The sequence below is a fragment of the Carassius auratus genome, chromosome 50 (assembly GCF_003368295.1).
Source record: "Carassius auratus strain Wakin chromosome 50, ASM336829v1, whole genome shotgun sequence".
Taxonomy (NCBI): Eukaryota; Metazoa; Chordata; class Actinopteri; order Cypriniformes; family Cyprinidae; genus Carassius; species Carassius auratus.
In genome coordinates, this window is record NC_039292.1 from 18,929,925 (window position 1) to 18,956,631 (window position 26,707).

Consider the following 26,707-nt stretch of genomic DNA (forward strand, 5'->3'; position numbering starts at 1 on the left):
CAATAACATTTTGTTTTATTGTTTGTTGACAATGATCAGTAACATTTTTGTTCTACTTTTCGTTTTACATCATTTTAAGTAGCACTTTTTAAATTCAGTGTTACTTTTTTCTATGCAATCAGTAATGTATTTTTTTCTTCTTTAAGTAGTCGTTAACAGTGTTTATTTTTTTATTAGTTTACGTTAATTTGCGTAGTCATCACTAACATTGTGTTATTGTATTCTCTACCTATAGTTACAGATTCTCCATGTCGTCTCCAGGTAAATGAGCGATTTAAAGAAACATACATGTGTTCTACCCATAATCCAGTGCGTTCAGTTCACTGATGTAGTCTCTGATATGTTTATGGGTTATCATGCATGCCTGACTACTCTTAGTTGTTGTATATTAATCAATAGCAATATGATTACGTCCTGCATTGCCTGTTTGCATTATTAAAGTCTGACCAGTGTGCTTTTCAAATTAAATTTAGTGTCAATAATTAATGCAAGGGATTAATGTGTGATCTCTATGCAGGGGTGGCCCTGTACACTTTGATTCAGTATTGACCAGTCGAATGTGTGTGCGTGTGTGTAAATACTTTGCCCTTGAATAGCTTTACTGATTCCCTATAGACCTGTGAGCGGCACAGAGCTACATTATGAAAATTTCATCACAATAACTTCACATACCATATGTCAGACCGGGTCTCATTGCATAGCCCTTGAATGTTTTTAGCAATATGAGGCAAAATTGGAAATAAAACTATTGGAGAACCAAGCAAACGCGGTTGTGGTAATCGTTCAGTATCATGGTATGTATCAAAGTATGATATTACTGTAGTACTGCCACACTACTTTCTTTTAAGTGAAAGTTTAGGATTCGTCTTTGTCCATGAGTATCTCCTTCACAGAAACCTTGAGAGTTGTCTCACTTGTGCACTTGGGAAAGTCAAGACAAGGAGTGTGAGGAAGTTCCTGGATTGTGGTGTGTTCATGCACGTTTGTGTATGGTGTGTGTGTGTGTGTGTGTGAATGTCTCTGTGGTGGAGACCTAATCTTACCTACTATCATTTCCTGAATGACCTCTGCTTTCAGTGCATGATGGATTATATTCTGCACATAGACATTAATTTTCCTGAACAAGAGGGCAAACGAAAAAAAAAAAAAATCTAGTAGAATATATTGGTGCAAAGGTAATTTTGTTAAAACAAAAAACTCACGTTTCTTTAAAAAAAAATCTTCCTTTGTGTTTGGAAGATGAACGGTTCTCTTATGGGTTTGGAATGACATTTGACTAAACTTTCGTTTTTCAGGAACTAAAAACTAACCCTTTAATTCTGGTGGCTCTTTTTTCTGTTTCTTTTCTAAATCTTTACATTTGTCTAATACACACATATACACTTTTTATCAGTTTAACTGTAATGGAAGGCATTTCAAGTGTGGTAAAATAACTTCACACTCTCACACACATATACACTTTGGGAGTATTAACATAAATACAGCACATTAACACTTGTTCCTCCCTGTCAGCATATGAATTAAGATTGGGGTGCCCCGTGGAGGTTCAGCCCCGATACTAATTAAGCCGCGGTAATTAGATGTGGACTATCCTCTCATGTGCCTGCTCAGCTCTGTACGGTGAGCGGGAAAGACTCAGGTCAAGCCTCATCGGCACCGGAAACTCAAACAGCATTGAACAGATATTTTGGATATTTGACACACCGCATTCGATCCAAACATCATGACTACATCAAACATCGCAAACGACTACATCATGGTTGCTGAACAGCCTTTTTTTTCTATTAAATTATTGAAAACAAATATAATTTGTTTTAGGTTTTGAGAGAAGCTTGTCAAATGTACTCTAGTAATCTCTGTTTTATTTAATATCTTTTACAGTGTACTATGATGTAACTCTCCAGGTTAGTCCACATGTTGGATATTTTGTTGTGGAAGAAAGAAGCAGAGAAAGCGCTCTATCCAGGTGACTTGGCTCTGGCCAAAGCCTGTCGCCACTGAGACAAAGACAGTAAGAGCGAGGTGTCTCCACTGCGCTCCTGTGCCCTGCTGTAGACAGCGTCTGACTCGGGAGCAGTTGAGGGTTCAATGCCTTGCTCAAGACACCTCAGTCATGGTATTGCCGGCCCAAGATTCGAACCCACAACCCTAGGGTTAGGAGTCAAACCATTTTTTCAAAAATATTTTTTGAATTGATATTTTTGTTTTGCTTTGCTTTTTTCTTCACATCATTTTTTTTTTGTTAGTTTTGTTTAGCTTGTTTTGTTTTTTGTTTCACTTTACTTTCTTTTCTTTGTTATTTTTAACATCACTTCTCTTCACCTCATCACTGTTTTGTTTTGCTTTTGCTTTGCTTTTCTGCACATCTGTTATTTTTTCTGGTATTGCTTTGTTTTGATGTTTTTTGTTTGTTTGTTTTGTTTTTTTGCTTTTTGGCGGGGGTTGTTTTGCATTGATATTTTTCTTCACATCACTTAGTTTTTTTGTTGTTGTTAGTTTTTGCTTTGCTTGTTTGTTTTTTTGTTTGACTTTATTTTCTTTGCTATTTTTTGCATCACTTCAATTCATAGCTGTTTTGCTTTTGCTTTTGTTTTGATTTTCTTGCTTTGCTTTCAGTGTTTATTTCCACATTATACACCGGAGGAATATCTCCGTCTTCAGGAACTCCTGTAGGCCATTGAAGCAGGTGTTTAAACTGGCACTTCCTGCTCTTTCTTATTTAATATCTCTTACTTTGCTGTCCATCATGTTAAGTCCTTCATTTACTTCAGTCATGAACAAAAACCAGATGATACCATGAGGGAAGAAAATGATTAGATTATAGAGACAAAGAACGACAACAATTATTGAAAAGAGAAAATAATATACAGTAGAACCAAGATAAGATTAAAACACTTTATCTTAAAAAATAATATAAAAAACAATCCTGTATAATTTCTCCTTGATCTTCAGTTGTATGTCGGGGAAACCCATCGCCTCCAAACACAGTTCTCATGCGGTGGACCCACTCAAAAGAAATGCATCACTTCCACACAGAGCAAATGGAAATGTAGCCTGTTATATTTCCCAGACATTATTGTTTGATGTTGGCTGGGGTGTGTGTGGGAATCTCATTCGCCTCCATTACCCGAAGTCTCAGTGGAGCAAACTAATTTCCCACCTGCCCAGCGTCCGGGATCACCTGCATTTAGCCTTGGAATGGAGATTGGGATTGTTTCCACATCTCTCATATTGCCATTTTTTCCCCCCTGTTTGTTCTGCTTCTCCTTTGCACAGACGTGTTTAATAGCCTATAGCGGTGCGTGTAGACCAAGACCAGGTGTTATTAATATCAGAGGGAGAAAAGGACACTGGGTAATTGAGTGTTTGTTGATTATGTAGCGGCTTTTTGCTTATACAAGTTCCCCTCTCACTTTCCCCTCCTTGTTTATGTATATGCGTGTGTGTGTGTGTGTGTGTGGGCCCCAGAGAGCCCGACTCGAGCCCTAGTTCCTGTGATACTGCATCATTGCTTAGCAGTGAACAGAGAGCACTTGTTTGGATGTCAATAGCAGGTGAGGTGTGTGTGTGTGTGTGTGTGTGTGTAGAGGTGGGAACAGAAGCCTTTGGAATAGATTTATGAAATGAAGCATTTGGCTTGGCATTATCTCCCTCATCCAGCCACACCTTACATAAATCACAGCACAGCCGCACACAATGGGACATTTGTTATTACCTCCTTGTCTCACTCTCGCTCTCTCTTTCAAACTCTCCTTCTCTCTCTGCTCTCTCTTTACGCTGCCGTCTGAAAGCAGTGTGTAGCATTCTCTCTTTAGAAATACTTCTTGTGTCTCATATCGTATTTATTAAAGCCCCCGGAGACACGCTGGAAAAAACAGCTCTTTCATTTCATTTTTTAAACTGTACAGTGTGGATTAATATAAGTGTTGAAATGTATACACACCAGGATGATTCATGAATCCAGGCTAGGTTTTTGAGCCAGATCACCAGATTCATTCAAATATCTGACGTCATGATGAAAAAAGTGCAAAACACTGAACTAAACTGGTCAGATTCACAAATGAATCATTAAGACTGGGTTTATGAACCAGAATAAGTGATTTATTGAAGACATCTGTTTAAAATTTGTCATTTGTCTTATATGAACCAATAGATGAGCAAAGAGTTCAACCTGAGAATGAATCCATGCTGGTTTTGTGAGCCATATCACCAGATTCATTGAAAAGATGCTATTCAAATGAATGATTCATTCCCAAATCTCATGAACTCTTGTTTGCGCCAAAGAGAGCATTTGAGTGAATCTAACGGTTAATCATAATCATCATTGATTTATTAAAGAAAACTGACTAGAATAGATTTGATGCAATATATACAGGGGTGCACATAATTTCTTCAGCCTGGTTCTCATAAGAGACCCTGGAGATTTGGTTTGGTCCTCACACTGCGTATAGCGTGACCCATTAAATGCAACTATAAAAAATTAATAATAATAGTTATAATATTATTGCACTTTATTTATTTAGTTTAAAAATAATAATAGTAAATAAACTAAATAATAATGTGTGATAAAAACCAGTGCAAGTATTAAATACAAATGCATTTATTTTATAGCAAATAAACTTAAAAATGAAATGCTAATATTTACTACTACTTTGTTTGTTTGCGTCTTTAAGAAGAATCGCTTTATGTATTCCCCAATTTTAAGTCGCTTTGGGGAAAAAAGCGTCTAAAAATAAATAAAAGCTTTTTCATCATATTCAAACTTAAAATCAGCAGACTTTTATTTTGGCGGGTTGCTGGCAAGTAAGTATCCGCGCTTCCGGATTTAGCGCTGCTGATTAAAGAGCATCAGTGGATGCATGTCACAGTTTTGTATTGTGCTTTGAAACATAGCCTAGATTTATGCTTTCAGGTTGAAAATAAAACTTATATAGTACAGTTTGTGATCTAAAATGGTAATTGTGCATTAACAGCTGTCAACCATGTCGGTACGCAAATGTGCTGTCAGAACATATTAATATTATGCATTTTTTATTTTGGTCGCGCATGCGTACCTGCGGACCACTTATGTGCACCCTTGAATATATATATATATATATATATATATATATATATATATATATATATATATATATATTTTTTTTTTTTTTTTATTCAACACTTTGAATGCTTATGTTGTGGTATGAATTGCATATTTCAGACATGTTTCAGAGTGCAGTGAGCTTGTGTAGCGAGAAACATCTGTGTTCATGTTCTTTCTCGGAGTATGCTTCTGGCCTTAGCTGTGTCTGTGATTGAGGTGCAGGGATGAAAATACATGACTTTGCTTCGTTCAGGGGAGGATTTTCTGGCAGATAAGGGTCAGTGTTTAGGTGGAGACTGAGTAAAGCTGTGTGTGTGTGTGTGTGTGTGTGAGCAGAACTGGACTGTGTGCCTAAGGGAAGCAGGCTCTGTGCCACCCTGCCAACTGTTGTCCCACAGGAGGACCATGCATCATCTGTGTGTGTGTGTGTGTGTGTGTGTGAGAGAGAGAGAGAGAGAGAGTGTGTGTGTTTTGCAGAAGTGTCTCTTTGCCCAGGGCCGTAGTCCTTCAACTCTGGCATCTGTCTTTAGTTTCCCTACTGTACAACTTCGGGTATGTGACCCAATCCAGACAATACAAAGATGGAGGTCAAGGTTATAATCATTGGTTGTTTCTTTTTTCTTATATAAAAAAAAAAATAAAATAAAAAAAAAATAAAAAAAACTTTTTATCAAGTTATATAGTTTTTTTTGTTTTCATACATTTATGAAAAGCTAATAGTGAATTCAATCTTTAAAATGTTAAATTAATGGGTGGAATAACACAAAAAAAAAAAAAAAAAAGATGAAATATTTTCTTTGTTTATGGTGTTTTTTAACCGCCTGACTATTGTCCAGTCTGTGCGAGCAGTTCCACAAAACTGGAAGACTTTTCAGACATGCAAGTGATAGGCTTTTTTATAAAGCAAAAAAAAAGATGAAGGAGAATCAATGATTTATAAATAATTTAATGCAATTTTGTAAATATTGAGTTATCATGTAAATATTTAGTATTTTAAAAGATAATATAATCTTTTAATAATTTTTGGAATCTGATGAATTCACACATAATCAGTTCCCACCCATAACTATTATTATCCTATGTATGAATGTACATACACTCACCTAAAGGATTATTAGGAACACCTGTTCAATTTCTCATTAATGCAATTAACCAATCACATGGCAGTTGCTTCACATTTAGGGCTTCAATACATTTAGGGGTGTGGTCCTGGTCAAGACAATCTCCTGAACTCTAAACTGAGTGTCAGAATGGGAAAGAAAGGTGATTTAAGCAATTTGGAGTAGGGCTGCACGATGTGTCGTTTAAGCATCGATCCACATCGACGTACGAATCCACGATAGTCACATCGCAGGATGTGCTATGTAGGCTGTCGTAGTTGATCCGTTATTCATTAACTGTACGGACCTTGACAAATGTGATTCGCGGATTAATTGCACAGCAGTTTTAAAATTTTAAGTCCTGTGAGTTTAACAGGGCAGAGAGAGAGAGAGAGCGCGTGCGCAAGAGAGAGAGAGAGAGAGAGAGAGAGAGAGAGAGCGAGAGCATGAGAGAGACAGAGCGCGAGAGAAGCCCCTTTCACACTGCCATTCCGGCAAATACACAGGTAAAGTGTTCCTGCAATTGTTCCCGGGTCCCTAGATTTTGCACTTTCACACTGCCAGTGATAACCCGGGATATGTGCGTGCTTTCACACACAACCCGTAAAGATCCCGTAACGACACGTGACATCAGCGCGTGAAGTGTAATGTACGAGTCGAAAACGTTAGGCACGTTATACTTTAACTGAAGCAAGCGAACGATCTCAGCATCAGCGCAGAAAGTGAGGAACTAACTGATCTCTGCTTCATTACAGTTTGCACATATTTTTTCATCGCGAACATTGATCTTCCTTCAAAACAGCCGGTAAAAGAGATGCGTGATAACGTGTGTCATCACTTCGATGCTTTTGGCTTTTGTTCACACAGCGCTCGTCCCGGGTTGAACCCGGCAATGTTACTAGGTCCCCATCCCGGAATCAATCCCGGGACGTGGTTGCTTTCACACAGAAGGTGACCTGGCAATGTTCCGGCAATTTGCCAGGTCTGACGAGCAGTGTCAAAGGGGCTTCTAGAGCGAGAAAGAGCGAGAGATCGAGCCCCCGGCCGCACGCTCACCATATTCAAACAACACGAGCGCCGTCTTGCTCTCTCTCCCTCATGCATATTAATAAATTGACACGATGTTGTCGATGTTTAAATCATTTAAAATGAGAATGTAAGTGTGCTCACCCCATTTTTGTTTGTAAGAAAAAATTTGATTAGATTTTATATTGCAATATATATCGCAGAAAAATAAAATATCGCAATGTCATTTTTTTCCCAATATCGTGCAGCCCTAATTTAGAACGTAGCATGGTTGTTGGTGCCAGATGGGCCGGTCTTAGTATTTCATAATCTGCTCAGTTACTTGGATTTTCACAGGCAACCATTTCTAGCGTTTACAAGAATGGGGTGAAAAGGGAAAAACATCCAGTATGTGCCAGTCCTGTGGGAGAAAATGCCTTGTTGATGCTAGAGGTCAGAGGAGAATGGGCCGACTGATTCAAGCTGATAGAAGAGCAACTTTGACTGAAATAACCACTCGTTACAACCGAGGTATGCAGCAAAGCATTTGTGAAGCCACAACACACACAACCTTGAGGTGGATGGGCTACAACAGCAGAAGACCCCACCGGGTACCACTCATCTCCACTACAAATAGGAAACAGAGGCTACAATTTGCACGAGCTCACCAAAATTGGACAGTTGAAGACTGGAAAAATGTTGCCTGGTCTGATGAGTCTGGATTTCTGTTGAGACATTCAGATGGTAGAGTCAGAATTTGGCGTAAACCGAATGAGAACATGGATCCATCATGCCTTGTTACCACTGTGCAGGCTGCTGGTGGTGGTGTAATGGTGTGTGGGGGGGGGGGGGTTTCTTGGCACACTTTAGGCCCCTTAGTGCCAATTGGGCATCGTTTAAATGCCACGGCCCACCTGAGCATTGTTTCTGACCATATCCATTCCTTTATGACCACCATGTACCCATCCTCTGAAGGTTACTTCCAGCAGGATAATGCAACATGTCTCAAAGCTCGAATCATTTCAGATTGGTTTCTTGAACATGACAATGAGTTCACTGTACTAAAATAGCTCCACAGTCACCAGATCTCAACCCAATAGAGCATCTTTGGGATGGGGTGGAACGGGAGCTTCGTGCCCTGGATGTGCATCCCACAAATCTCCATCAACTGCAAGATCCTATCCTATCAATATGGGCCAACATCTCTAAAGAATGCTTTCAGCACCTTGTTGAATCAATGCCACGTAGAATTAAGGCAGTTCTGAAAGCGAAAGGGGGTCAAGCACAGTATTAGTATGGTGTTCCTAATCATCCTTTAGATGAGTGTGTATATGTATGTGTATGTGTATATGTATTTATTTAGTTAGGGAGACCCAGGATGTCTCTCTCCATCTCCCTCTCTCTCTCCCTCTCCCTCCCTCTCTCTCTCTCTCTCTCTCTCTCTCAGTGATAGTGTGATAGTGGATGATTAATCCAGACTCAGGTCTGTTGGCAGGAGTGATAAATGGGTGATGAGAAGGTACCGGCCGGCTCTCTCAGAGGAGCAGACCAGCAGAGGCCTCTCACAGCTTGTCTCTATTCCCCCGCGCTGACGGAGCCGCAGTTCACCCTTCTGACCCGCTGTAGGGCGCACTGGTGACCCCTGCGCTGTGGTTTGAGTGCTGGATGAGCGTAGGGTGCAGGGTGGTCCTGCTCAGATGTCAAATACTTCCTTTAGAGAATAAAATAAATAAATAATAGAAACAAGTATTATGTTCTTGCACTAGTTTGTGCTGTTGGTCTTGTTTAGTTGGAAAATCATTTGTGATGAATGGTGAGGTGAATATGTTGTGGTCAGCCTGGCTTGTCTAAGAAAACTGAATGTGAAGAGATGTTACCTGGTCTCTAGTGAGAACATTAGTGTTTTTTAGCATGGCATTATGGGAAACACATACAGGATGACTTCCACCTGCTCTGGTACCCTAGCGTACATTCACATAACTCAAAGAGGCCATTTCGTACTGTACTGTATTGTGCTGTTGTAAAACCCTGCTGTTTAGATTCATAATAAGAGTGCTGTAAATGTTTTAAAACTTTTAGTAATTTAAGCATTAAGTAGTTGATTATCTATATTTTATTGTACATTTCTTATTACATTCTTCAGTTCTCCTCATACTGAAGTCATTAAAATTAAAAATTGATAGATAGATCGTGTGGGTGTGTAAATATATACACAAATAACTTTTTCTAGGTTTTCTATAAGGCATTAAACATTGTGCTAGAGCTATGATACATTTTCATAACAATTTTGAATATTTATTATAATATTTGTATCATTTTATAATTTATTTGTTTTATGCATTATTTGTTTTATATTTTTTTATTATCTTGAAACATTTTTGTAATTTAGATTGTATAATATTGTTGGTTATATTTATTGAATGTTTATATATATATATATATATATATATATATATATATATATATATATATATATATATATATATATATATATATATATATATATATATATATATAATATTTATATATATATATATATAATATTTATATATATTTATAATTATATTATAATATATAATTTACCCTCTCTCTTTCCCCCCCACTTTTTCATCCTGGACATTACCTCGCTATCTACATAAAGGTAAGACATGTTTTTGTTGTTGTTGTTGTTTTTGTCTTTTCAAATTTACCTGCAATTTATCTTGCAAATCCACTACAAATTATATATTTTTTAACTATAATCTTTACATATTTAGTAAAAAAAAAAAAACTTTAAATCAGGCAACCTCAAATCTGGACCACAAGATCCTCTTTCCTGCAGAGTTTAGCTCTAACCCCAATCAAACCCACCCGAGCAAGCTGATCAGTGTCTTCAGGTTCATTAGAAAATCACAGGTAGGTGAGATTGATCAGGGTTGGAGCACTGGCCCTCCAGGGGATGATTTGAGGATATTTACAAATTGCAAATATCTGAATACACTTAAAAAAGAAAAAAAAGTTGACTTTGAATTAAACATGGACACTACATCACTCCTTACAGTTTATATTTTCCCATCTCTCCTCGTCTTACTGTAAATGAGACATCTCAAGCCAGCCCCTCTCTAAATATGTCCTGGGGCGTACAGCCAAAACTGAGAAATATCTCATTTAAAACGCTCCCACTCTCTATTTCAGCTCTGTAGCAGCTTTGATATAAATGCACTATCTGATGAGGAAGTTTGCTGTGACTAGTTGCCTGAGCTCATAACCAGCAGCGTCTGGTCTGTAGGGGGAGGGTTAGCGGGTGTTCGGCGTATCACTGATGATAAGAGCCTACACTAGAGGTAATGCTGAAGATCAGCACCCGTTTGAAGTAGAAATGACGGATTCAGACCTAGGCGATTAAAAACACAGTCAGAAGAGCTGAGAGAAGTCTGACTCTGATTTAACCCAGCACAGAGAAACACCAGCAGAGAGAAATTCACATCTGCAGCACACGCACACTGAGAGCGTTAGCATCACTCACAAGCGAAGCTTCTAATACAACATACACAAAATGTGAAGCTGGGCTGTTGTTGCATTGCTTAGGGAAGTTTTGGTTTGTAACTAAGGCCAAAAACATTCTTTATGAAAATACACAAGCATAGATACTTGGACATAGCATTAGGATTTTTTTAAGCTTTGTGTTCCATGCTAATTTCCTACGGGTTTTTAGAAAACATTTAGCTAAGTTGCTTAATAAGGTCTACACATTGGACAATAACTGTAGTCCTTATATTCAGTAGTGACTTGTTAGCACCTTTTCAGGTTGGACTGCTAATTGATGTCATGGCTGAACCACTATATTCAGTTAGCTAGCTATAAACATGTTAGCCTATTGAAATATAACTTGCTCAGTGAGATTTTCTTTAAACTATTGCACTGCAATCAGAGTATTTGACCTGAAAATTGAAAATAAACTGTAGACGTATTAGTTGTGTCCCATTTTGCACACTATTCTTCTGAAAATTCATATACTATACAGTACAGTACTGTAAAATTGGAGTAATATCATCATACTTTCTTGACCTGATAAGGACTCTAGCTGCTGCATTTTGGACTACCTGTAGCCTGGTTATTAAAGATGCAGGACAACCTCCTAGCAGAGCATTACAATAGTCCAGTCTAGAGGTCATGAATGCATGAACTAGCTTTTCTGCATTAGAAACAGAGATTTTGAAACTCAAGATTTTGACTGTAGAGGAAGTAACAGTAAATCCGCCTAGATGAAAATTGTAATCTAAGAGATTCTGTGTACTGTTTTTTTTTTTTTTGGTCCAACAAGTAATATCTGTCTTTTCCTAATTTAAGAGGAGACAATTAGTGATCATCATTTTTTTTACATTTTTAACACACCCTGTTATATTAGATAATTTAGACATTTTATCTGGTCTTGTTGAAATATATAGTTTAGTATCATCAGCATAACAAGGGGAAACTAATCCCATATTTTCTAATAATATTACCAAGGGGCAACATGTATATTGAAAATAGCAGAGAGCCCAAGACAGATCCTTGTGGCACTCCATATTTTATTGCCGTTAATTGAGATTATTCCCCATTTAAATAAACAAAGTGGTAGCGATCGGACAAGTAGGGTCTACACCAATTTAAAGCCTGCCCTTGAATGCCCGTATAGTTTTGTAATCGTTCTAGTATGTCATGATCTATAGTGTTGAATGCAGCACTGAGATCAAATAAAACTACTAATGAGATGCAGCCTTGGTGTGACGCAAGCACCAAATCATTTATAATTTTAACAGGTGTCATTGGTGTGCTATGTGCTATGGTGGGGCCTAAACATGACTAAAATTCATATTTAAAAAAATAGCAGGAAGGAGCACAATTAAGCAGACACAACTTTTTCTAAAATTTTAGACATAAACGAAAGATTTTAAATGGGTCTGTAATTTGCCAGTTCACTTGGATCTAGTTGTGGTTTCTTAAGAGACTCAAAAACCACCAGCTTGAAGGGTTATTAATAAAGGTCTTAATGGTTTATATGCAGTGATATGTTTTAGTTCTCCCAGTCCTATTTTTGTAAAGCACTGTAGGATTTGTTTTGGTGTGATGAATTTAGCTGAATTACAAGAAGCTGTAGATTCTACATGTGTCATTGTATTTCTGATTTTATCTATTTTATCATTAAAGAAATTCATAAAGTCATTACTGCTAAACTGTGAGGGAATATTTAGTTATTTAGAATATTTAAGGGAATTGTGATTATTTGTTAATCTAGCCACTTTGCTAAATAAAAACCTGGACCAACTGTTTTACCATGCAATTCTAAAAACTTCCAAGTGAGTTTTCTCCATTTACGCTCAAGTTTATGAGTTCCTTTCTTGAGAGAATGGGTATTGCTGTAGTACCATGGCACAGTACTTAATTTTATTACCAAGGGCAACAGCTTCTAATGTATTAGAGAAGATAGCGCTCATATTGCTACTCATTTTGCTTGGTTCATGTGTATTTATGGACACACAGAGCAGTTTATTTCTGAATCTATCTTTAGTGGTTGGAACAATAGTTCTACCGGGATGGTAACGCAGAGCAATATGGTTATATTGCATTTACATTTATACATTAAGCAGATGCTTTTTTACTATTCAGTAAAAAGGCTATTCAGGCAATTGCTTGACGCCAAATGAGTTTGTCTGTAAGTTTGTAAACACAAGTCCTAACGCATCATTTGTATTATCAATGTAAATGTTAAAGACTCAATTAGCACTTTATCAACATTAACCAATATGTCCGAGAGGAATTGTGGAAATTCTTTTAGGTAATATGCATATGGCCCTGGTGGTCTATGGTAGCCAGAGCAAGAGAAAGATGAGATTTTTTCTGCATATCTGACTGTGTTTTCTGATTAACAATGAGGATATCTCTGTAAATTGTTGCAACACTGCCACCATGACCATTTTGACGGAGATCATGCACATAACAGTAGCTTGGTGGAGTTATTTAGATCAATATAGTAATTTGGTTTAAGCAAGGTTTCAGTCGAGCAGAGAACATCAAAACCATTACGATTTCATTTCCAATAAATGCTTTGGGTGCGAGTGATCTAATGTTTAGGAGTTTAAGCTTTACATTTTTTTAGTTTACAGTTTATTTAGCATTTTTCTGGTTTAATCATGACTAGATGTTTTTTAGATCCTGCATTAAATTAATATTTTGACCTCACAATTTGGGGAACAGACACAGACTTTATAGATTGGACAACACAAGTACCTCGGTAATTTAAGTGGGCAGAACAAAGGCCATCATAGCAGTTATTTGAGATTTGACTTACTAGTCATATGGAGCGTAGCGTCCTGGAGATGTTGTCTGACAGTTCCATATGCACAGAAGAGCTTAGGATGTTTCCTGAAATGATTGCAATTATTACCAAAGAGCAGTTTCTGTTCTTTACACCATGACAATAACCATTTATTTAGGGCAAACAGTGTAGTGAATCTTTCATGTCCTCTTTGATATGTGGCAATCAGTCCTGACATGATGATTCTCGTTGAGAAATCGTCCCTATTCAGAACCTCTGTCTGCTGCAGCTTGATGTCGTTCACCCCCGCGTGAAGCACGACCGCTCTGATGCTCTCGTCACCCTTCAGGATCGTGGGTTTCTGTGTTCTCTACGGCCTTCTGCTCCAGTTCACTCAGTACAGCTCAAACGTGTCCTCACCTGGACTCAAAGGTAGACACATATCCACTATTAGAGAAAGTAAAACAATGATATTGTGTGTGTATAAACTGTAAGCAATTGGAGATTAGATGCAACCAAGCTGGAAATGCCAATGGACTATAAACTGGTAACGAAAATAAAACTAGTACAAACAAGGCCCCTTCAATTGTTTTTGTTGTAGAATATGACAAGGAAAATGTTCAGATGTTATAGGAACGAAAAGGATGGTGTTTAAAATTGATTTTAAGAAAAAGAAAATAGATAATGAAGAATTAACTTCACGGAGCTCCAAACTTAAACCACATAGGAGCAACAAACAGGAAGTCAAATGACATGGTCTCTATGAAAAAAAAAAAAAATTGCCTTATAATTTAGCCAAAGATATTTATCTTTGAAGGAAGCGCTACATGGTTCTCTACCTTTTAGAGCAGACTTTACATCATTCCAGAAGTGCTTTTCCAGAAGTATTAGACTAGTGTTGGACTACAAGAAGATCCAGTTCCTGTTTTGACATTTATCTTTGCACATATTTCTCATACTTTTTACAGGCCTCTCTGCTAAAGCTGAAATCTTAATAGTTTCCTAGAAATTCATACTGGGTTAAATATTTTTAAGAAAGAAGATCTCTTGATGTTATTGCAGTGAAAACCTCTACTGACTAAGGCCTTAATAACACCAAATCTTTCTTTCTTTCTTTTGCTCTTTTGCACCCGAATTTCAACATTTAATAGTAATACGATTCCCTGTTTGTTTTTAGTCTCAAAGATTAGATACTGAGTAAGTGAAACAATTGTTAAAGGCTTGTGCACAGAAATTGTAAGCCATATTTTGCAGGGATCTCGTCTCAGGGCTGTCAGTGTTGGTCTGAATGGCTTTAGGCCCAGCGGGTGGCTCTGTTATGCCTGACTGCCTTTACAATGTTTCTGTGAATGAGTGTGATCTAATGCCATGCTCAGTACTGTGCCGTACACTCTGACAGCGGTTTAACCTTCGCATCTGGAAACACTGTGTGGGTGTGTGCGTGTGTGCGTGCATGCATGCTTGTACAACATGTGTGTGCTGTAAATGCAGATGAACAAAAACTCTAATTCCGGAATATATTATTGCATTAATGTAATCTAAAATATGCGCTCACCATCACTTCACCTGTTTTGATTCTACAAAGGACACAGGACAAATATACTCTGAATGGCTTCTTTAAACTGACCAGACTTCTGTTATTGTGGCACTTTATATCTTGTGTTTGCTAGTTAAACAGTCTTTTAATCTTTCATCAACTGCTCACACATGATACCTCATCATTTTTATTAGTCAGGTTGATGATATTTTTAAACATACAGTTTCTCTCATACGTTCATTTTGATTTTTGATTTTCTTGAAGTTAAAAATAATGATACTCATAAAAGAATGAATGAATGGCTAATGAAAGCAGTGCTTTAGTTGTAATGAATAGTGTCACCTTGTGCAGGCGGTCATGTTAAGATACCAAATACTAATATTTTATTATCTTGACCTCCCTGTTATTGGACAAGTGCTCAAATTGATCATGCATGGCTAAAATAACTTTTTTTTTCCTGACTGATAATGTTTGTGTGATGTTACATCCACACCAGTAGCAGTCAGTATCTAAGAGGGTGTACTTTAAAATATTAGTTATTTGTAGGGTGGAGTGTATAGTTATGTATGTATGCATGTATAAATGTATTCAAGTAATAAGCCAACACTAGTTTGAATATACTATTTAATGTTATTGCAGTTAACTAAAACCGAAACTAAAACCATAAAATATATTGTAAAATAAAAGTAAATTAAATAAAATAGAATATAATTTTTTTTCCAGATATTTTTCAAGTTTTCACATTTGTTTAGTTTACATTTGTGTACTAAAATAACTAAATCTGAAATAAACATGAATAAAAAATACAATATAAATATTTACATTTACCAAAACTTCAACTACAATTAAAATAAAAAAGTATCTTGATACTAAAACAACACTAATTCTTTGAAACTATTTTGAATTACTTTTACTGTAAGTTTGAATAATTTGTTGTGCTTTTGTTTATTAGTTTAGTTTCTGTCTTAGTTATATTTTAATTATATTTAACATTTAGTGTCAGTTTTAGTGCATCAACTTCAAACTTGTTTCAGCTGGCTTTTTTAAGTTTAAGTTTTTCATCTAATATTTATATTTAATTTAATTTTAGCTTTGTTTCAGTTGTCAAATTGCCGTTTCAACAGTCCAAATGCTGTAACCTAATGACTAGGAGATTTATTATTTCTAATGAACTAATATTAGTACATTTCCTGATTTAGATCTACATCTTGTGTCTCAAAATGCTGCTCCACCTCTTTTATAGAAGAGATTGACAGCATATAAGAGAGACTAAATATCTGACTGCCGCAGCTGATGTCATCTGAGTGGGCAGCGACTCGGCTAATGCCTGACAGCTGACCAGCCGGACACACACACACACACACACACACACACTTGTCCCCACTCGGCTACATATGCTCACACACCTGGCCTGCATCGTTACCTGTTTACAAATGACCAGCAATTTTCTGCTTGGTTCAGCAGCAACTGTTCTCGTCCCTGGTGTCATCATTAGGGTTTGAGAGTTCATGTTTGGTTATTATGCCTGTCTCTAGTGTTTTGTCCCTCTTGTTTTGTACACATAATCATGGCCTTTCCCCCTCTCTCCACCACCTTTTCTGCTAAATTATGCACTCTGGGCCACATTTCTCCAAGACGGCATTTGCATGCTTTATTTGGAGAAATGCCATGTGTGCACATGTGTAAGCCTGTGTTGGTGCAAGCGTGGGTGGGTGTTTGTAATTACGGAAACAATAGCCTTGTTCCGAAATCTAGCACCTCGCTACCTACTGCCTACGTAGACGGCATCACATTCACCTCATAAGTGACTGATTTGGAGCGTTCTATGTAGGCAGCAACTCTCTACAGCTCTTACTATAAATAGTGCTCTGCACAGGAGAGAGACTCAGTGTTAGCATCTGGCTAAGTAAATGATCATATAATAAGTGAAAAAAGACAGAGCAGACAAAAATATTTACTGAAAGAATTGTTTTTTGATCCCATCAAACTATTTTAGCAAAACATTTCAGTACTGCATGAAAGGTTATTTTATTTGAAGATGAACTGATTAAATTTTATTTATAAATAAATATGGATTTAAAATTTAGTTTGTTTGTTTGGCTTTTTTTTTAAAGGGTTTAAAAAAACTTTTTAAAAAAGTTAATCGAAATAAAATGACAATCTTTTAAAAAAAAGTTACAATGTTATAACTGCTTATTAAAAAAGTTACAATGTTATAATTGCTTATTAAAAAAGTTACAATGTTATAACTGCTTATTAAAAAAGTTACAATGTTATAATTGCTTATTAAAAAAGTTACAATGTTATAACTGCTTATTAAAAAAGTTACAATGTTATAACTGCTTATTAAAAAAAGTTACAATGTTATAACTGCGTATTAAAAAAAGTTACAATGTTATAACTGCGTATTAAAAAAAGTTACAATGTTAAAACTGCTTATTTAAAAAAGTTACAATGTTATAACTGCTTATTAAAAAAGTTACAATGTTATAACTGCTTTTAAAAAAGTTACAATGTTATAACTGCTTTTAAAAAAGTTACAATGTTATAACTGCTTATTAAAAAAAGTTACAATGTTATAACTGCTTATAAAAAAGTTACAATGTTATAACTGCTTATAAAAAAGTTACAATGTTATAACTGCTTATAAAAAAAGTTACAATGTTTTAACTCCTTATAAAAAAGTTACATTGTTATAACTGCTTATTAAAAAAAGTTACATTGTTATAACTGCTTATAAAAAAAACTAAGTTTAGTTCAGGTTGTACAATTGGGTGCGAATCTTAAAAAAAAGTACTGATATATATATATATATATATATATATATATATATATATATATATATATATATATATATATATATATATATATATAAGAATTAGTGATTCATTTCATCATAATTTATAATTTTTGCCTTAAATATTTTACAACTTTTTTTAAAAGAAATAATGATTAAAATGTGTCCACTCGCATATATCTGAAACAACATGAACATACAATGTTATTACTTTTTATCAATTGTTTTTCTTTGAAAATTGTATTAATGTCTTTCAAAACCTTTACACAATCCAAGTTGTACAGGTTAAAAGAGTATTTTTAAAGCATTTTCTTTTTAGTTACTGTGGAAACTACTGTATACTTACAACAAAGTTATTGTTTTATTCTTCATTCAGGATGGTTTACTGTCGCCAAACCTTCTGAGGGAAATTCTTCAATTTAAAAAACACTAATTTGTATTTAAAATTACAACCTAAATTTGAACTATAATGCAGCTGTTAAGTGCGTCTGTGATCTAACTTGTGTCTGATCTTGACGGATTGAGTGAAAAAATGAACATGAAAAGATTTCCACACCAAAGAAAGCACACTGTCATATTCAGTGACAGTTTGAAGTTGTCGAAAAGCCTGCAAAGTCTTCGCACTGGCTAGATGTAATCTCCAAATGAGCTAGTTTTGGCCAGATTTTATTCTAAATGTCACTCCCTTTTTTGCTTGAATTATATCAAGTCCTTTCTTTGTCACTTACTCAGAAACATATTTTTCTCCTGCCTAGTTTGTCTTGGATTTACTCTGGAATTGCTTGTTTCTTAAAGTGCTACCTACTGTGGCAGCTCGCAAGGTTTTGACAGGGCAAAAATATGAATCTAAGTGCTTGCAAGTGAGCGTGATTGTGTTCCTGAGGGTTTGTTTTACGATCCCATGCACACAGCTGGTTTAATATCGTGTAGATAAGCTCCAGGCCAGTGTTTCTCTTTATAGTAAACACAGTAGTAGTGCAGTCTGTGTTTACAGAGGCCATTTACAGTGCATCAATGCTATTGCACTTGGCCTGTCATATATATCTCCTGAGCGTGACACCTGCTTTAACGCTTCACAGTGCCGCGGCCCACATGCACGGCTGCTAAACTAACAGGGACAATGTTGAGGGACTTTTCAGTGTTTCCAGTCATGACAGAAAGGGTGGTGGATGAAATATGAAGAAGGTTGGTACTAGAGAGAGAGACTTGACACAGGAAATGCAAAAGAAGAGACGTGTTTTGAGGTTTAGAGGCTTTCTGAATAGTCAGTTTTACAGACTGAGGATGGGGAACTAAACATTTTTTTTTTTGAAGAATGATTGGTTGTTTTGTTTTTTAACGATGAAGACGTGGCAAAACAAAATTTTCCCAAGATCAATGAAACTTTGTTTTTTGTTGATGAAGGCATGGTGAAAAAAAAGATCACAGAACTGCTTTTGTTTCCTTTTGTTTTGTTTATAAAAGATTTTACTTTTATTTTGTGACTTCAATGATGTAAACCTACAAACCAAGGTTGTTTTTTTTTTCTTTTCTTTTTTTTTTTACCAAACATTAAGTGTAGAAAACAAGCCAAAGTTTTAGCCAGGGTATTTTTTTTATTTATTAATTATTTTTATTTTTTTGCCAAATCATTTACAGGCTTTAATGGAATGAAATGTAGGAAAGTAAATGAAGACACAGTAATTGATATTGAATATTTATTATTAATATTATTATTATTATTATTATTTGTATTATTATTATTATTATTATTATTATTATTATTTATAAAAAGAAGAGTTAGCTGTTCCTGTTAAGGCTTAAGTTGTGAATTGTGAAGTTATGAGCATTACAAAATACCGTGTTAGTGCTGTATGTCGTCTTGTAGGTTGTTTCGATTGTGTGCACATGTATGAGAGTGTAATGCTCTGCACTCTTCAGACGGCTCACTTCAAGTGCACAGTCCCCCAGAGAGAGTGAGTGAAGTGATGCTCACTTACAATGAAACTCAGCCATAAATTCTCTCGCAACCTCTTCAGTCGACTGTCCCCCTCCGACTCTTACAGTCGCAAATAAGATCCAAATTATGCAAATGATATTATCTCCTCACACTGAGAATTAAGACGGAGAGCAAATCAGATTGAATTCTAAACTGTTGAACTCTGCCGCGTTAAACGGAGATCCAATTAGTTCAAATGCAAATTCCAGCTAATTAGTTTTTCGTTTCATTTCATGGGTGCAAGCAACACTTTGGCATTATTTGCATATCCACCTAATTCTGTGCGATGAACATTTAATCTTTAATCTTTTAGTTTATTTCAAAAGGCTGAATGAAAACAAGCCGTGCGGATTCATTTGCAGAAATATTGCATATTAAAAAGACGAGAGATGTTCTGTTATGCTGCAGTCTCGTGTTCGCTGTTTTCAAACTTGTCAATTTCAGATTAATAGTCTTGCTGTGTATCCGCAGCACTGAAGATTTATGCCTGATATTAGTCAAATGTGATCAAATAGGACCCCAGTTAATCTTGCGGCCTCTGTCCACGTCGGGCTTTATCTGCAGGCATAATTAAAGACAACTGTTCCTCCGACAGCCCGCCGAGGCCCCGGCAGAGTGATATTGGGGGGTCACAAATGCGCCTCTGTCACTGTGATGAATGTTTACGCGATGACACGCAGAAACGGAAGATTGTTTCAAACAGGTACACACTTAAAACCCCCACGCGATCGGCCGGGGCCATTTGACTGATTGGATGTGTACCGTGCTTTGAAAACTGATATTAGCTCATTTGTTTAACTTGACTTGTTAAAACGGCCCCAATCACTCATCCTGTATGTGCATTTGGAGTGTAGAAGAGTCTGTGCGCTCTCAGATCACGCTAATAAGGTTTCTAGCTGCCAGTCTAGTGCTCTACACAACAGGTAATCATGCGTATGGATGGCATGAACCAGCTAAACCTCAACCGGTGAATTTAGTGACTTCAGTGTCTGTTTTCTGAAGTTGATTTACTCCCCGCTGCTTCATTATGAACTTCAGCATAAAAATACAGAAGCTGTTTGGAAAGGGATAAGTGGTAAGGTTTTAGGTAAATATATATGTGCCGTCTGGAAACAGTGACATTACACAATGACATGATGCAGTGGAATGGGGACAAATCACATTACATTTTGATTTAAATTTCACTTCATTGATCACAAAAAGCCATCGTCCAAAACAGCAAACTAGAATAACATTTTAACACTATGTACAATTGTGTAATTGCAGCTTGATTGGAAATGGCATATATATATATATATATATATATATATATATATATATATATATATATATATAATAATAATTTCTACCACAGTCCAAAGACGTGCATCATACGTGAATTGTGTTTTGTTCTGTGTGTATTGTGTTGTTTTGATTTACTCCAAGTGAAGGACTTTGTGTATTATGTTTGGTGTTTAGTGTGTGTGTGCGCGTTGTTGTTGTTTTGGTTTGGTTTTTTGTTTGTGTGTGTTGTGTAGTTTTGGCTTGTTTGATATTTTGTTTGTGTGTTTTAGTTTGGTGTGTCTGTGTGTGTGTGTGTGTGTGTGTGTGTGTGTGTGTTTGGTTTGTTGGGTGTTTTGTGTTGTTTGTCTGTCTTTGTTTTTGGTTTGTTTGATGTTTTGTTTTCTTTGTGGTTTGTTTGGTGTTTTGTTTTGTTTGTCTGTCTTTGTTTTTGGTTTGTTTGGTGTTTTGTTTTCTTTGTGGTTTGTTTGGTGTTTTGTTTTGTTTGTCTTAGATTTTGGTTTGTTTGGTGTTTTGTTTGATTGTGTGTTGTTTTTTTTGTTTGTTTAGTGTTTTGTTTCTTGAAATCATCATCCTCATCACCATCGCCATCCTGTTCAGATAAGTTTTTTTGACCTTCAATTGGCACTCAACTTCATCAGCACACCACCCTTCAAAATCCCCCCATCCTATTCACCAACAATACTGCAGAATCAGATTAACATGAGTGTGTGTGTGTGTGTGTGCATTAATCTCATTAGCTCAGTTCTCTAAGTACACTCACCTGTGGACTCTTAAGATAATACCACCATAACAGCATCTCCAGTAATTAGATCAGCAGACAGTAACACACACTGCTGAGCAAAGAAGAAATGTCGAGGACACCATGAAATTGTGTAGTTTATGAATAAATGTTCCTGTTGTTATTGTGCACTGTTCATCAGTTATTCATCAAGTCCTCTTTGAAAAGTCATATTTATGAGTTGGAAAGTCTTAATCAGGTGCTTTCCAGTCACTTTGATCAGAGCAAGATGGCCATTAAATTCAGTAAGATGTTTTAACTGTTGTTTTAAAGAATGCATATCCGCTGTGCTTTTCAATCTAATTTATGAATGCTCTGTGAATTAAGTCGTTGTGTATTCTAATCTTTAAATACTATGGTATTTTGTAAATGCAATTTAGAAATAAAGAACTTGCAGAATTACATGGATTTCAACAAATTCATCATTAATACAGATGCTGTGTCCTTTGCATCCGAAATATTTTCGAAAGAGTTTCTCAGTCGAAAAATGACAACTTGCCGTGCCATTACTGTGCATTTAAACACGTATATACGACCTTTCCGACATGACCTCAAAGCACCATTTAACCACAGCTGTGTGGTCAGGGGAAATATCAACCAATAATATCCTACCATCATTTCTGTGATCCAATCAAGTCTTGAAAAATAAAATTAAGCTCCGCCCCCAAATTATTTTCTCATTCACTCAGAAATCGGTGTTGTGTATGCAGTCTTTAAGCATTAGTTAAAATATTTTTTTGTGGATTGGTGCTCACTAAACACACCCATGTTAATGTCAGGTGTTAAGAGGAGCAGAAAGAGACACCGCACACACAGATCCAGATGTGCTGTCACTGTTTTCCGGTGTGTGAGGGTGTTGAAGGCCCTGAGGGAGGTGGCTGCTCTTTATCCACCTCTCGCTGTGACTACTTCACCATCACTTTCTGCTCGGGATCTGTGTGTGTTTTGTGTGTTGACACGCAGCCTGACACAATGTTAACAGACGATAACTGTTGGGGATGTGTTTCGAGCCCAGCTGTGAATCTGTGTGTGTGTGTGTATGTGTTCACACGCACACACACAGATGCCCCCAGTGTTGTGTGTGAAATATGGCTGATAGATGCAATTGCTTTATCTCCAGTTGACAGCTTAATCTGAGAGCCGACTCTGCCTGCTGGCTGAAACACACACAGAAACACATCTCTGTGTGTGTTGTGTGTTTATGTTGAATGGTATCATGTGATGTCTTGACTGCTGGACGCCGGTGACGTTTAGTCTTGGCAGCAGCTCTGAGTGGAGCAATTAAACTAATTAAAAGCACTGGGCCAGGCTTTTAGACTGCAGGCCAGCTTCATTCCCAGTACAGCTTCACAAGCTGCCTGTTGCCATTTAGTACCACATGTGGCTGTATCATGAACTTGTTTTATTCAGCGATTCATATTGTAATCAAATTTGCATCGCAAATGCAAAACGCAGTTCATAGATGCACAGGCTCTTTTAACCTCCAAAAAACAGCTCTAACCTCACGGGTGTGCATTTTACTGCACTCACGTTCTTCAGACAATGTAAAAATCATTTATTATTAGAATGACATGCAAAATGCAGTATAAATGTGTAATAAAGAGTATAGATGTGTTTAGATGGATTGTTTGAGGTTGCAATACTTTTAAAAACAACAACAAAAAATGCTATTCTATGTTTAAACCGTTCCTGTTGACCTCTGTGCGTGAGTGGATACGAGTTTAATTTCTTATTAGAAAAGACAGACTATGTTAGATTCATCAGCACAGAGGTTAATCAAATTACTCTCCCGCCATCAGACTCTCAAGACTAAACGAGCAGAAAGAGAGTGAGAGCGATGGAGGCGGCGATAGAAGCTGTCCTGCCCAATCCAAGGCTTTTTTAATTGCAGATAATGTGTGTAATATGTCATAATTCATCTGGGGAAGGTGGGCGGCTCGCGTGACAACAATCGGCTGGCCTCTCATCTCCTGTTCCTCTGACATTTCATTATCCGGGTTTTACAGGCTCGGCTAACGTGATAACACACTTGGCGTCTGATCAGTGAATCACAACCCTTCACTTCCATTTCCACTGTCTAATCAAGAGCGCTTTCGCTTTTAACACTCTGCTAGAGGAGAATGTTCATGAAAGATCTGCGGGGTTGGAAGAAAATCCTTCTTAGCATGACTGCGTTTGTTCATGGGTAAAAAAACAAAACAAAAACAATACAATAGTTTATTAGTTCTCAGATCAAATCACAGATCAACAATGATGCAAAAAAAGCCTTAGCATAATGTCTTATTATTGTTATTGCAAACAAATATGTATATTTCAAATATTTATTTTATAATACAGTAGATATTTCATCAGTGCCCTCAAAAGTAGTCAGAATTCTAGCAGAATTATTTATTTGAAAATAGTTTTATTTTAACTGTTTTTTTTTTGTTTGTTTAATGTGAAATATTACTCATTTTTATTATAATATATTTTAGCAGATTTATTTAAATATTTGTTTGTTTTCACCCCAAAAAACAGTCATATCACAAATATTTCATTATATTATATTTGATTTATGACTTTTGACTTTTCTGTTTGCTCTGTCATCAGAACTGCTGTAAGGGCAGAAGGTCCAAAAGAATGAAGAGAAATCATAAAACTCAATATATGATAGCTCAGTGCCACCTCACACATTTTTTGATCGAACCATCGTCTGTTTATTTACTTTTGAATGTGCATATGTATTATTAATATACAGTTTTCATTTGCTTATTTTTTATTTTATTTGTTAAAAAAAATTATACCAAAGGAGTACACAAACCTTGTGAAGGGCCTCTCGAACACATTGCAAAATGGATTTCTCTGGACCGTATGCCAATAATAGAATTACTGTATTTTCTCTAATATCGGGGGGGGGGGGGGGGGGGGGGAAGCAATATATTGACTTCTGAAGACACACGTTGTAATGGCTATTCAATGGCAAAATAATTTAGGCTAATGTCTTCGATCTGTTTTTTTTTTTTTTTTTGGCTTCTTTTCTATGCAAATATTGATGTATGCAGTTATAATGAATTAATGAATATGCATATCAAATTTCATTCAAATTTTGAATCATTGACAGCACTTGTTAAGATGTGTGGGTCCTTTTGATAATGATCGAGCAGATGAGCCACGTCTAGTTCATCCAGGCCTTGTCTGTCTCTCCCCGTCCCCATGATTCAGTCCTGATGGATGGATGGCGTGGTGTTGGGTCATTCTTCAGCCTGACCCTGTCCCCTCCGCCAGATCAGTCACAGTTCAGAGACAGATGGACGGACTGAGACGCTGGGGAAAGAGAAAGATCTACTGCTCTGCTAAAAGTCAGTGTCATTGTGCGAAGGGAGTCTATGTCTTGAAAATTACCCAGAGTGCACTGCTGAGTCACTGAAACGTGAGATGTGTGATGCGGGATCACGGTTTAGATTTCACAGTCGTCCCTCTGCTTACGTCGCACACAGCACTCAATTCCCAAGCCTTCTCCAAAAAACACTTGAAACGGTGTGTGTTTGTGTGTGTGAAAGGGCTCTAACGACTTCACAGGCCATTAGTCTCTCTGCATGCTCTGTCACACCTCATTATCCCCACTAACACACGTTAGCTGATGCCTGGAACACACTCTGTTTGGGGAAAACTACGCCTTTACAAACTAGTCATTACTAACTCTCAAAGTCTATCTACTGTGAGGCACAATGTGAGCTGCATTCTGGACCACGCCAGTGATCCGGGGCCTCCAAAACCTCAGGACATGTTGCTCGAGAGCACAAAAGAAAGCTAAACACCAGATAACTTGCTTCCTTGAAGTGCAAACTGACCAGTAGAGCCCCCGGACCCCTCCGATCATACACCACAAGCAGAACACCTGGGGCCCTTGGGGTATAGAGTGCAGTTTTGGATGCACATATAAGTTGAACACCAACGTAGCATACACTATGCATTATTAATTTTAATTATGAACCGGTTTACAGTAGTTCTTAGTGGTTCTTAGGAAGGTATGGAAAAATCGTTGATTAACTAATAGTGAACTACCAAATTAGATTAAGCATGACCTGCTAATTAATTAATCAGAATTTCTTGTTAGTTACTTGTGGTAACATTGTCAATACAATTGACCATATAGTGCATTCATGCTTGACATTTTGGTTTTTAATCCAGATTCAACCGATATATTTGAGTGTGAAAGCACATGGGACCATTATGATGCATCCCTTAAATTGTACATTAATTTCATAAAACATTAATATCACATCCACACAAGACATTTTGATGCTAATCTGGATTCAATGGAATTCAGTGCCATCAAGAAACCATACTTAAATTAATTTGAAATGGAAGGTCTGTGTCAGTTCTGTCTGAACCATGGTACATCTAGTCTCAGAGTTATCCAGGGGTATACAGTCCTGGTACTGAAGGATCACTGTCATGTAAAATTTAGCTTGATCCCCAATTATTCACACCTGTACAATGGTAATAATGGGCTTTAGGATCACCAGAAACTTCTAGGACTGTATGTTGAGCCCAGGATTGGACACTCCTTATTTTAACCGTGAACTGCTTGTTCCTGAAGGTGTTTTAAAGGCAGTTTTTACTTTTGAATAGAATTCCCCAGTTTTTATGATGGCAGACCTTGCCCTACCTGTCAGCACATATCTCTGTTTGGGCTTACTTCAATTAAATGTACCCCTGTATTTTCCAGAAAACCATCTCTGTTAATCTATCAAGACACTGTAAACAAATGAAAAGAATAGGGGTGTAATTTATGTCCCCCTCACACGGCTGCACTGTCATTATTTGTGTTCATGGGTCTGTCTCTATTCCCTCCACTGCTCCTCCAGACGGGTCATCCATTAAAC

The 26,707-nt window shown here is 36.8% G+C and overlaps 1 protein-coding gene across 3 annotated transcripts in view; it reads left to right on the top strand.

Annotated features, from left to right (window-relative positions):
- wwox (WW domain containing oxidoreductase) overlaps positions 1–26,707 on the top strand; it is a 205,712-nt gene that overhangs the window by 148,757 nt on the left and 30,248 nt on the right. The window contains exon 9 of one of the 3 annotated variants that reach the window (XM_026239586.1): positions 13,755–15,123. The exons of 1 other annotated variant lie outside the window; for it this stretch is intronic. In XM_026239586.1, the coding sequence (XP_026095371.1) occupies positions 13,755–13,901 (147 nt within the window). In that variant the 3' untranslated portion in view covers positions 13,902–15,123. Of the gene's footprint in view, positions 1–9,829; positions 10,118–13,754; positions 15,124–26,707 lie in introns of those variants that run through there. One more of the 3 variants, XM_026239587.1, reaches the window with a different exon arrangement.